This window comes from Zosterops lateralis (assembly GCF_965231275.1).
Source record: "Zosterops lateralis genome assembly, chromosome: 2".
In the NCBI taxonomy this organism is placed as follows: domain Eukaryota; kingdom Metazoa; phylum Chordata; class Aves; order Passeriformes; family Zosteropidae; genus Zosterops; species Zosterops lateralis.
Genome location: NC_139763.1, coordinates 904,048 through 917,847, shown reverse-complemented (window position 1 = coordinate 917,847; position 13,800 = coordinate 904,048). Strand labels below are relative to the sequence as shown.

At 43.8% G+C, this 13,800-nt stretch overlaps 1 protein-coding gene across 1 annotated transcript in view; it reads right to left on the bottom strand.

The window, feature by feature from the left end:
• Window positions 1-12,204, bottom strand: part of IFNAR1 (interferon alpha and beta receptor subunit 1) — a 29,241-nt gene extending 17,037 nt beyond the window's left edge. The window contains exons 1-4 of the mRNA XM_083855127.1: window positions 11,948-12,204; window positions 6,573-6,693; window positions 3,674-3,858; window positions 2,066-2,223 (exon numbers count right to left, since the gene is read on the bottom strand). Coding sequence (XP_083711253.1) covers window positions 2,066-2,223; window positions 3,674-3,858; window positions 6,573-6,693; window positions 11,948-12,194 — 711 coding nt within the window. The 5' untranslated portion in view covers window positions 12,195-12,204. The remainder of the gene's footprint in view (window positions 1-2,065; window positions 2,224-3,673; window positions 3,859-6,572; window positions 6,694-11,947) is intronic.
• Window positions 12,205-13,800: the final 1,596 nt, after the last annotated feature.

Below are 13,800 nucleotides of genomic sequence, written 5' to 3'. Positions count from 1 at the left end.
AGATAGATGATAGATAGATAGATAGATAGATAGATAGATAGATAGATAGGCTTTGCTAGAAATAATTAGATAGGTTTTAATAAAATTAATTAAGAGTAGATATATAGATAAGCTTTGCTAGAATTAATTAGAATAGATAGATAGGTTTTGCTAAAATTAATTAGAATAGATAGATAGATAGATAGATAGATAAACTTTGCTAGAAATAATTAGAATAGATAGATAGGTTTTGATAGAATTAATTAGAATAGATAGATAAGCTTTGCTACAAATAATTAGAATAGATAGATAAACTTTGCTAGAAATAATTAGAATAGATAGATAATAGATGGATAGATAGATAGAGATAGACTTTGCTAGAAATAATTAGAGTAGATAGATAGGTTTTGCTAGAATTAATTAGAATAGATAGATAGATAGATAGACAGGCTTTGCTAGAAATAATTAAGAGTTAATAATTAGTTAAAAGAAGGAAGAGTTAAGATAGTTATCCCGGATCTAAATAACCAATTGTTTGTCATTCTTATGTTTGTTTAGCTGTGTTCATAATGAGAAATGGAGAAAACTGATAAACAGAGCTAAAAGGACAGTAAAAATTGCAAGTTTTTATATCTGGAAACCCATTCAAAAGTCACAGAGGGGGGAAATTAAGATTCTCCCAGAGCTCATTTGTGTTGTCATCTATTAAAGAAGTTAAAAATTCAGAATGAGGAAGACTCACCCTGCTTCCTCTTTTTATGACCCCACCCTAATAAAAAACCCAATTCAGGGAGCAAACCACGCATGCTTAATTAGCCTTTTAAACTAATTACCATAGAAGAGGAGAATAGGAGGTGTTAGTGCTATGAAATTGTATTTTGGATATTCAATTCTGTTTATTTTTTGTAAATAAACAGACTCCAGAATGACTTGTAACTTTGCAGTGAGTATTAAGGGTTGATTACCCCACAAAGCTGCCCAGGGTAGAATTAAATATCTCTAAACTGTTAGAGGGTCTTTTATCAGTCAGAATTGGGTGTCCATACCAGATCAATATCCATATTTAATAAATCATTTCAGTTTGGGCAGTGACTGACAGGCAGGAGCATTTTGGGCTCCTTTGCCATGGGAAGTGGGGAAGGATTTGGGACAGCCAGGAATTCACCCCACAGATATTCCAGAATATTAATGGGAAGCAGGACATTCCCATCCCTCATCACCCAAACTCTCCTCTGTCCTCTCACCTCCCTGCTTTTGTTTTCCCAGACTTTGTGGTCCTTCCCATCTCCATCAGGAATTCTCCAGCTCTTTCCCATCTCCCTCAGGAATTCTCCAGTCCTTTCCCAGCTCCCCCAGGAATTCTCCATCCTTTCCCATCTCCCTCAGGAATTCTCCATCCCTTTCCCATCTCCCTCAGGAATTCTCCATCCCTTTCCCAGCTCCCTCAGGAATTCTCCAGCCCTTTCCCATCTCCCTCAGGAATTCTCCATCCCTTTCCCATCTCCCTCAGGAATTCTCCAGCCCTTTCCCATCTCCCTCAGGAATTCTCCATTCCCTTTCCCATCTCCCTCAGGAATTCTCCATCTCTTTCCCATCTCCCTCAGGAATTCTCCATTCCCTTCCCAGCTCCCTCAGGAATTCTCCATTCCTTTTTCCATCTCCCTCAGGAATTCTCCATTCTCTTTCCCAGCTCCTTTCCCCTCCCTGGACATTCTCCAGCCCCTCCAGGTCCTTTCTGAAGTGCTGGTTCTGATTTGATCTCCCAAAAGAACACAGATTGCCCTAAAAATTATTAAAAAAAGGAAGAGTTTCTCTCCTGCTCTTCACAGGAGAGCTCCGGGTGCTCTGCAGGACACACAAAATACTTTGGGAACCAGCTCACAATGACAACACCCCCCCAAAAAAATCCCTGATCAGGGCAATCCCAATAAAACAATCCTACAGTAAGAACAAAATCATCCCACCAGGAAAAAACCACTTCCCCCAACTTTCAAACCACACAGGAGCAATGACACCAAATAATTCCATTTCATCCATCTCTGACAGTTCTGATGAGGTAAAATAACAAAAAAAGAAATGTTCATACCTGAGCATGGGATGAGTTTTCCCAGAAGACCAGGTTGTATTTGAAACTCAGATCATCAATCCACATTTTTTTCCTCTGGTTTGCTTCTGGAGGAGAAACCTTAACTTTTATCACCCCATTTGTGGACTGCAATTCCAGCCCTGGTGGACCAATCTGAGCTGCAAATGTGGAAAGAAAAAAGAAGTTAAATGTGCCTACTTTGAGGAAATACAATAATAAACCTAAAATACCTGCCTGTGGTATCTTATTTTTAATTCTTTTGACTGATCACCTAAAAGATCTTAAGTTTTCATGATTCAGGTAGTTTCTAAAAGAATTTAACCTAACAACCAACTACCATAACTTGGTTTTAAAAGCAGTTAAAATGGAATATTACCATTAAATGTTAAAAAAAAAAATCAGTTTAAATTATTCTAAAACATGCAGGGGAAGAGACTTAGCTCAGTCCAATAAATTCAGGGCTTCAGTACCACACTGGAACTGCTGAAAACTTCCTGAAAAAGGATTCTTGGAGCAACCTGGTCTATGGCAGGGGGTGGAATGGGATGGGCTTTAAGGTCCCTCCCAATCCAGACCAGTTTGGGATTCTACAAAAATCTCCTTATTTTTTCCAAGAAATAATCTGGGAAAAATAGAGAGTGACAGGACATTCAGTCAGGAAACCAGCACCACTTGGGAGTAGTTTTCCTTTTCTAGAAAAGACAGAACTGCAGATGCTCCTGTTGGGAAACCCACCCTGTCCTGCTGTGACCATTGTTTTGATAGTGGTTTTTCTACAATCCCCAATTCCAGATTGCTTTGGGAAGGACCTTAAATCTCATCCCATCTCAGCCCTGCCATGGCAGGGACACCTCCCACTGTCCCCAATGTCCAGCCTGGCCTTGGGCACTGCCAGGGATCCAGGGGCAGCCACAGCAAATCTGGGAATTCCAGCCCAGGGAACAATTCCTGCCCCAGATCCCATCACATCCTACTTTGAAGCCATTCCCTGTGTCCTGTCCCTCCATCCCGTGTCCCCAGTCCCTCTCCAGCTCTCCTGGAGCCCCTTTAGGTGCTCTGAGCTCTCCCTGGAGCTTCTCCTCTGCAGGGGAGCACCCCCAGCTCTCCCAGCCTGGCTCCAGCCCTGTGGCTCCTCTGGATCTCTCCAGCAGCTCCAGATCCTGTTGGATCTCAGGGCTGAATTCCCTGCAGGTGAGGCCACCTCTTATGGAGATTCACGAAAGTAAGACAGACTTAATTAGCATATCTAGTCTGGTGACTAGGATGTCCTGGAAAGAACAAACAGAACTTTGAGTTCATGAGAAGATGGGATTAGAAACCTGCTTAAGAGAAGAAGATTCAGTCAACCCCCTACATGGACATGTTGAAAAATGTATGAGTTGTTTGTATCTTTTAACTTAATTGTTGTAGTAGAAATCATTAAGTTACTGAAATGGTATATAAGTTCTTGGAAAACCTGAGTAAAATCAGATTCTGATCATGGTCAGTCTCCCCATCTCTCCTTCAATTGCCGATAACTCTGAGCTGGGTTCTGTTCTGAGAGGAGCAGAACCCTCCCCTGAGGTGCCAAAGGAACCCAAAGCCCCCCCAGCAGCCCCGAGCTCATACCCAGGTGTTCAGGCACCATCTCCAGGGGCTGTGACCACGGGGACAGCAGTGGCCCTGCCTGGGCCCTCAGCCTCACGTAGTGAAAGTCGTAGTACTCGGAGATGGCCGAGGAGAAATCACAGCTCGGGGCAGACACAGCCTGGCAGCCCTGGAGATCCTGCCAGCCCTCGTCCTCCAGCGTGGGCCTGTGGGCACAGAACAGCCTGGGGTGAACACCTGGGATCAGTAACAGTGTGGGGTGAACACTTGGGATCAGTAACAGTGTGGGGTGAACACCTGGGATCAGTAACAGTGTGGGGTGAACACCTGGGATCAGTAACAGCCCCAGGATAAACACCTGGGATCAGTAACAGTGTGGGATAAACACCTGGGATCAGTAACAGTGTGGGGTGAACACCTGGGATCAGTAACAGTGTGGGGGGAAATCCTGGGGTCAGTAACAGCCTGGGATAAACACCTGGGATCAGTAACAGTGTGGGGTGAACACCTGGGATCAGTAACAGTGTGGGATAAACACCTGGGATCAGTAACAGTGTGGGGGGAAATCCTGGGGTCAGTAACAGTGTGGGATAAACACCTGGGATCAGTAACAGTGTGGGGGGAAATCCTGGGGTCAGTAACAGCCCCAGGATAAACACCTGGGATCAGTAACAGTGTGGGGTGAACACCTGGGATCAGTAACAGCCTGGGATAAACACCTGAGATCAGTAACAGCCTGGGATAAACACCTGGGATCAGTAACAGTGTGGGGTGAACACCTGGGATCAGTAACAGTGTGGGGTGAACACCTGGGATCAGTAACAGTGTGGGGTGAACACCTGGGATCAGTAACAGCCCCAGGATAAACACCTGGGATCAGTAACAGTGTGGGATAAACACCTGGGATCAGTAACAGCCTGGGGTGAACACCTGGGATCAGTAACAGCCCCAGGATAAACACCTGGGATCAGTAACAGCCCCAGGATAAACACCTGGGATCAGTAACAGCCCCAGGATAAACACCTGGGATCAGTAACAGTGTGGGGTAAACACCTGGGATCAGTAACAGTGTGGGGTAAACACCTGGGATCAGTAACAGCCTGGGGTGAACACCTGGGATCAGTAACAGCCCCAGGATAAACACCTGGGATCAGTAACAGCCCCAGGATAAACACCTGGGATCAGTAACAGCCCCAGGATAAACACCTGGGATCAGTAACAGCCCCAGGATAAACACCTGGGATCAGTAACAGCCTGGGGTGAACAACAGCCCCAGCAGAAACAACAAGCCCAGAAGGAACAACAGCCCCAGAAGGAACAACACCATGGGATAAACACTTGGGGATAAACAACACCCCCAGGAGGAACAACAGCCCCAGGAGAAACAACAGCCTGCTAAACACCCCCAGGGGAAACAACAGCCCCAGGGGAAACAACAGCCCCAGGGGAAACAACAGCCCTCGGATCAGCAACACCATGGGATCAACACTCCACGATATAAAACACACCCAGGAGGAACAACAGCCTCAGGAGGAACAACAGCCCCAGCAAGAGAAACAGCCCCAGGAGGAAAAACAGCAACAGGAGGAACAACAACCCCAGGGGAAACAATAGCCCCTGGAGAATCAACAGCCCCTGGAGAAATAACAGCCTGTGATCAACACCCCAGGATATAAAACACTCCCAGGAGGAAGAACACCCCCACAATAAACAGGCTGGGATCAACACCTCAGGATAAACAACACCCTGGGATGAACAACCTGGGATGAACAACACTCTGAGATTAACAACAGCCTGGGATGAACAGCCCAGGATCAATAACCTGGGGTGAACAACACCCTGGAGTGAACAACACCCCCAGGATAAACAGCCCAAGATAAACAACACCCTGGAATAAACCACATCCATGATAAACAGCCCAGGATCAATACCCCAGGATCAATTCCCTGGGATGAACAACAACCCCAGGATAAACAGGTCAGGAACAACACCCTGGGATGAACAACACCCCAAGATATACAACACCCCCAAAATAAACAGCCCAGGATAAACAGGCCAGAATTAACACCCCAGGATCAATAACACCCCCAAAATAAACAGCCCAGGATCAATAACACCCCAGAATAAACACCCCAGGATCAATAACACCCCCAAAATAAACAGCCCAGAATCGATAACACCCCAGAATCAATAACACTCCAGAATTAACACCCCCAGAATCAATAACACCCCCAAAACAAACAGCCCAGGATCAATAACACCCCAGAATCAATCACACCCCCAAAATAAACAGCCCAAGATCAATAACACCCCAGAATAAACAGCCCAGGATCAATAACACCCCCAAAATAAACAGCCCAGGATCAATAACACCATCATCCTGTGGTGATGCAGCACAAGGCCTGACCCCTGGTGTGGTAAAAAAGGGATTTATTCTCACTCACCACTGGAATTGGGCTGAGAAGGTGACGTTGGGCTCAGCCCCAGGGTTGTCCCAGCTCAGGGTGAAGTTGTAAATAAAGGATTAAATAATAATAATAAATAATAATAATAATAATAATAAATAAATATTTTCTCACCACTGGAATTGGGCAGAGAAGGTGACGTTGGGCTCGGCCCCAGCTCAGGGTGAAGTTGTAAATAAAGGATTTATTTTCTCACCACTGGAATTGGGCAGAGAAGGTGACACAGGGCTCAGCCCCAGGGCAGGGTGAAGTTGTAAATAAAGGATTTATTTTCTCACCACTGGAATTGGGCAGAGAAGGTGACACAGGGCTCAGCCCCAGGGCAGTCGCAGCTCAGGGTGAAGTTGTAAATAAAGGATTTATTCTCACTCACCACTGGAATTGGGCAGAGAAGGTGACGCTGGGCTCAGCCCCAGCTCAGGGTGATGTGATAAATAAAGGATTTATTTTCTCACCACTGGAATTGGGCAGAGAAGGTGACGTTGGGCTCAGCCCCAGGGTAGTCCCAGCTCAGGGTGAAGTTGGTGTTCACCACGTGGATCTGGATGTTCTCAGGGATCGGGAGCTGGTTCTGGCCTGGGGAAACAGTCAAGGGAAAAATGAAATAAAGTTAATAATAAGAATAAAATAATAATAATTAAAAATAAAATAATAATAGATATATTACATATAAATAAAATAATAATAAAAATTAAAATAATGATATATAAAAAATAAAATAATAATAATAATTAAAATGATAAAACAATAATAATAGATATATTATAAATAAATAAATAAAATAAAATAATAATAAATATATTTTATATAAATAAAATAATAATAAAATTAAAATAATAAAATAATAATAATAGATATATTATATATAATAATAATAATAATAATAATAATAAAACAGCCCCAGGAGGAACAACAGCCTCAGGAGGAACAACAGTATAATAAAATAATAATAATCATCATCATCATCAATATAAATATAAATAATAAATAATATAATTATATAAGATAGTAATAAATTAATTATTTAAACTACTAATTAAAATAAAAGACATAAAATAAATAATATAACAATAAACCCCATAACAATAAATAATTTAAGAAAATAATATTAATAAAATTATAATAAAGATAAATAACAAAATATTACATAATAAAATAAATAATAAAAGATTATGATAGAATGGAATAATAAAAAATAGAATAAATATAATAAGTAAAACGTAATAAATATTATTATATATTATATTATTATATAAATAAAATAATAATTAAAATACATAATAATTTAAAAATACAACAAAAGGGGGAAAATATTAAGATAAAATTAAAAATAATTATTAAAATAAATGAATTATTTATTGTTCTCCAAAGGGTTCAGCTTGTTTGCAGCAGTGTAAAAAATAAAATAAATCACAATAAACTGGCAGAGATCAATTAATGGAAGTCAAATTTCCACGATCCATAACCTAATTTTAAGTAGAAATTTAAATATTCCACTAGAAATCCAAATATTCCACTAGAAATTCAAATATTTTGTGTGTCTTCCCCATTCTTTTTAAATCCTTAATTTAAAGAGAGTGTGAGACTTTCCAATAATCCTTTTTAGAGCTCCCAGGTGAGATGGGAAAAGGAGAAAAATCCTTTCCAGATCCATGTTCTTGCAAAGATTTTTTTTTTTTTTCCCAGTTTCCAACCATATTTTAAGCCAGGCCAGTGTTTTATTTCCCAGGAAAATGATAAAATTATCATCAAATTCTCTTCAGCACAACTCATGAATGGCAGCAGCAATTCTTGGAATTTTTCCTCTAAAATCAAATTTCCAGCTCCCTGAAGGAATTTTTCATATTGTTCTCTTTTATTTTTTTATTATTCTTACTTTTTTATTGTTCTCCAAAGGGTTCAGCTTGTTTGCAGCAGTGTAAAAAATAAAATAAATCACAATAAACTGGCAGAGATCAAATTAATGGAAGCCAAATTTCCATGAGCCACGACCTCATTTTAAGTAGAAATTTAAATATTCCACTAGAAATTCAAATATTCCACTAGAAATTCAAATATTTTGTGTGTCTTCTCCATTATTTTCAAATCCTTAATTTAAAGAGAGTGTGAGGTTTTCCAATAATCCTTTTTAGAGCTCCCAGGTGAGATGGGAAAAGGAGAAAAATCCTTTCCAGATCCATGTTCTTGCAAAGATTTTTTTTTTTTTTCCCAGTTTCCAACCATATTTTAAGCCAGGCCAGTGTTTTATTTCCCAGGAAAATGATAAAATTATCATCAAATTCTCTTCAGCACAACTCACGAATGGCAGCAGCAATTCTTGGAATTTTTCCTCTAAAATCAAATTTCCAGCTCCCTGAAGGAATTTTTCATATTGTTCTCTTTTATTTTTTTATTATTCTTACTTTTTTATTGTTCTCCAAAGGGTTCAGCTTGTTTGCAGCAGTGTAAAAAAAGAAAATAAAATAAATCACAATAAACTGGCAGAGATTAATTAATGGAAGTCAAATTTCCATGAGCCATCACCTCATTTTAAGTAGAAATTTAAATATTCAACTAGAAATTCAAATATTCTACGAAAAATTCAAATATTCTACTAGAAATTCAAATAGTCTACTAGAAATTCAAATATTCCACTAGAAATTCCAATATTTTGTGTGTCTTCCCCATTCTTTTCAAATCCTTAATTTAAAGAGAGTGTGAGGTTTTTCAATAATCCTTTTTAGAGCTCCCAGGTGAGATGGGAAAAGGAGAAAAATCCTTTCCAGATCCATGTTCCAGCAAAGATTTTTTTTTCCCAGTTTCCAACCATATTTTAAGCCAGGCCAGTGTTTTATTTCCCAGGAAAATGATAAAATTGATCCAGTTTCTCAGGAATTTGAGAATATTTTGAATATTCTGAATATTTCAGACAGGAATTTGTGATCCATCCTTTCACTTATTTCCCTCTTTCCAGTGGGTTTTGTGTTTGCTTCCCTAAAAATTAATTCCACAAACCATTAAATTCCCAATGAACAGGAAGGAGCAAAAAAAAAAAGGAGTTTTTTAATCAGCAGAGAAATTTTTTGATTTAGGCAGTAAATTGATATATAAAGAAAACCTGAAAAAAATCAATACTTCTTTCTGGCTTATTTTATAAATTACTAAAAGCCACTAATTATTAATGATTAAAAGCCATTAATCATTTATAATGATTAAAAAAACTAATTTCTGCTTGTTCACTTGAGCACGATGACACTTTTGGCTCTGAGGAACCATTATAAGGGATCAGACTTGTGTGGAAAAAAGAGATTAAAAACTCAGAAATGCTTTTGGCACATCTGTCAAATTCCAATAATAATAATAAAAATAAAAAAATAAAAAAAAAATAAATAAATAAAATAAAATAAAAAATAAAATAAAATAAAAATAAAAATAATAAAATAAAAATAAAATTAAAATAAAATAAAATGAAAAATAAAATAAAAAATAAAAAATAAAAAATAAAATAAAAATAAAATAAAATAAAATAAAATAAAATAAAATACCAATCCAAAACTGTTCTAACACAGAAGAATCACCGGTTTCTTCACGAGATGTTCAGCAATACTGCCAGTAAATGGTGAAAATCACAATGATTATGAAATAAAATCTATTCAGGCACAGAAAAAAGGAAGAAAAGGGGAAGCCCCAGGAAGAGAAGAACACACGAGGTGATTACGACACTGCAGAAAAGGCACGGAAAATTTCACTCAATATTTCAGCAGAAGGAGGAAGAGGAGGCTCCTCTCATGGGACACCAGGAAAGGCTCTGGAAAAGCTGGAAAACTCAGGAAAAATCTGGAGCAGCAGCACAGGGAATTGAAATAAAACTGTCACTGGGGATTTCAGAGTTACAGTCACTCACTGTTGGGATTTCAGAGCCCTTTCCACTGTCCCAGGCTGCTCCAAGTGTCCAACCTGGCCTTGGAAAACTCAGGAAAAATCTGGAGCAGCAGCACAGGGAATAACTGGGATGGGCACAGGGAATAACTGGGATGGGCACAGGGAATTGAAATAAAACTGTCACTGGGGATTTCAGAGTCACTGTTGGGATTTCAGAGCCTTTCCACTGCCCCAGGCTGCTCCAAGTGTCCAACCTGGCCTTGGAAAACTCAGGAAAAATCTGGAGCAGCAGCACAGGGAATAACTGGGATGGGCACAGGGAATAACTGGGATGGGCACAGGGAATTGAAATAAAACTGTCACTGGGGATTTCAGAGTCACTGTTGGGATTTCAGAGCCTTTCCACTGTCCCAGGCTGCTCCAAGTGTCCAACCTGGCCTTGGAAAACTCAGGAAAAATCTGGAGCAGCAGCACAGGGAATAACTGGGATGGGCACAGGGAATTGAAATAAAACTGTCACTGGGGATTTCAGAGTCACTGTTGGGATTTCAGAGCCTTTCCACTGCCCCAGGCTGCTCCAAGTGTCCAACCTGGCCTTGGAAAACTCAGGAAAAATCTGGAGCAGCAGCACAGGGAATAACTGGGATGGGCACAGGGAATAACTGGGATGGGCACAGGGAATTGAAATAAAACTGTCACTGGGGATTTCAGAGTCACTGTTGGGATTTCAGAGCTTTTCCACTGTCCCAGGCTGCTCCAAGTGTCCAACCTGGCCTTGGGCACTGCAAATCTGGGAATTGGATTCCCCACCCTGCCAGGGAATAATTCCTGATTCCCAAAATCCCATCCAGCCCTGCCTGGGGCGGTGTAAAAACACAGTTCCTGGTCACATCAGTCACTCTCTGCCTGTACCAACAACAGTCTCTGCTCTCCTTTGTGATGCCTCACATTTCCTCTTTGAGCAATAGGTTTTGGGCAATAGTTGGCTGTTTTTTTTGTTATTTTTTTTGCTGTGTAAGGACAAAAGGCAAAGCACAGGCTCCTGCCCTATGAGCCAAAACCCCCATCCTGCCATTCTCCCTCTCGTTTCTTCATTTATCCTTCAGGCTCTGCCAGACTGTGACTTCCAGGCCAAAAACAAGGGGAATTTAAAGGTGATTCTCCCAAAGCCGCGGCTGCAGAGCTACAATTCACCGGGAACCAGAGGGGCCTGCGGGGACAGGACACAGGGAATGGATTCCCAGGGCCAGAGGGCAGGGCTGGGGGGATTTTGGGCAGGAATTGTTCCCTGGCAGGGTGAGGAGGGGTTGGGATGGAATTCCCAGATTTGCTGTGGCTGCCCCTGGATCCCTGGCAGTGTCCAAGGCCAGGTTGGACATTGGGGACAGTGGGAGGTGTCCCTGCCATGAAATGAGTCTTAAGATATTCCTCTGCTGGGAGGAAAGGCTGGCACAGCTGGGATTGTTCAGCCTGGACAGGAGAAGCTTTGGGCTGAGCTCAGGGTGGCCTTGCAGGGCCTGAAGGAGCCCCAGGAAACCTGGAGAGAGACAATTCCCAAGGGCCAAAGGGACAGGACACAGGGAATGGCTTCAAAACTGAGAAATGACAAGTTTAGGTGGGATGTTGGGAAAAAATCCTTCCCTGGGAGGGTGGGGAGGGGCTGGGATGGAATTCCCAGATTTGCTGTGGCTGCCCCTGGATCCCTGGCAGTGCCCAAGGCCAGGTTGGACATTTGGGACAGTGGGAGGTGTCCCTGCCATGGCAGGGCTGGCACTGGGTGGGATATAAAGCCTCTCCCTACCCAAACCCTGCTGCGATTCCAATAAAACCCTGGAAACACGACAGATCCTCACTGACACCGTTATCCCGCCCCGCATCCCCGCAGAGCTGCGGGACCCGCTCCCCGCTGGGCCCCGGGGTAGGGAACCCGCTCCGGCCCCGCTCCCCGAGGGCTCCCGGACGGACCCACCTGCACAGGACAGCGGCACCACGGCCAGGAGGAGCAGGGGGAACAGCCAGAGCCCGCCCTGCGCCCACGGCCACCGCCGCTCCGCCGTCCTTCTGCCCCTCGGCTCCTCCGTCCATCCATCTCCGGGCTCCTTGGGCTCCTCCGTCTCCCCCGTCCATCCATCCCCGGGCTCCTCAGTCCATCCAATCCCGGATTCCCCCGTCCATCCATCCCCGGGCTCCGCCGCCCCAGCCCCGGGCTCCGCCATCCGGGGAAGCGCTGGCGGAAACTCCGGCGGCGGCGGCGCCTGCGCGGGAGCGGCGCGGGGAATGGGAGGGCGGGGAGGGCTCTGTGTGAGGGCTCTGTGTGAGGGCAGTGTGAGGATAACGTGAAAGTTGTGTTGAAAGGGACTGTGGGAGTTCTGTTGAAGGGCAGTGTGAGGGCGGTGTAAAGGGGAGTGTGAGGTTTCTGTTAAGGGGCTGTGTGAGGACAGCGTAAGGATAATGTGAGGGCAGTGAGAGGGGATATGTAGGGGGCAGTGTGAGGGACAGTGTTAGGATAATGTGAGGGTTCTGTTAAGGGGCTGTGTGAGGACAGTGTAAGGATAATGTGAGGGCAGTGTGAGGGGATGTGTAGGGGACAGTGTGAGGGGCAGTGTTAGGATAATGTCAGGGTTCTGTGAGGGTAATGTGAGGGTTCTGTTAACGGGCTGTGTGAGGATAATGTGAGGGCTCTATGAGGGGATGTGTAAGGGGACAGTGTGAGGAGCAGTGTTAGGATAATGTCAGGGTTCTGTTAAGGGGCTCTTTGAGGGCAGTGTTAGGGTAATGTGTTGAAAGGAAATGTGAGAGTTCTGTTGAAGGGTACTGTGAGGGGAGTGTGAGGATAGTGTGAGGGCTCTGTGAGGGGATATATAGGGGATGTGTGAGGGTAGTGTTAGGATAATGTGAGGGTTCTGTTAAGGGGACAGTGTGAGGATAATGTGAGGGCAGTGTGAGGGGATATGTAGGGGACAGTGTGAGGGCAGTGTGAGGGTAAATGTGAGGGTTCTGTTAACGGGCAGTGTGAGGGGAGTGTGATGATAATGTGAGGGCTCTATGAGGGGATGTGTAGGGGACAGTGTGAGGGGCAGTGTTAGGATAATGTGAAAGGGTGAGAGTTCTGTTGAAGGGTAGTGTGAGGGGAGTGTGAGGAGAGTGTCAGGATAATGTGAGGGCTCTATGAGGGGATGAGTAAGGGGACAGTGTGAGGGGCAGTGTTAGGATAATGTGAAAACTGTGTTGAGAGGAAGTGTGAGAGTTCTGGTGAGGGGCAGTGTGAGGGGAGTGTGAGGGTTGTGTTAAGGGACACTGTGAGGGGCAGAGTCAGGGCTGTGTCAGGGGTTATGCCAGCTCTGTGTCTGTGCCTGGGCGGTGTCACTTTGCCGCCCCAGGCAATGGGAGTGTCACAAAGTCAGGGCTTATCTCCAGCTGGAGACACACAGGTGGGTGACAGCCCTGCACAGCCCTTGGCACTAACCCAGGATCACAGCTGGAGCCAGGCTGGGAGAGCTGGGGGGGCTCCCCTGGAGAGGAGAAGCTCCAGGGAGAGCTCAGAGCCCCTAAAGGGGCTCCAGGAGAGCTGCAGAGGGACTGGGGACAAGGGATGGAGGGACAGGACACAGGGAATGGGTTCAAAGTAGGATTTGATGGGATCTGGGGCAGGAATTGTTCCTTGGGAGGGTGGGGATGGAATTCCCAGATTTGCTGTGGCTGCCCCTGGATCCCTGGCAGTGCCCAAGGCCAGGCTGGACGTTGGGGACAGTGGGAGGTGTCCCTGCCATGGCAGGGGTGGCACTGGGTGGACTTTGAGGTCCCTTCCCAACCCAAACCATT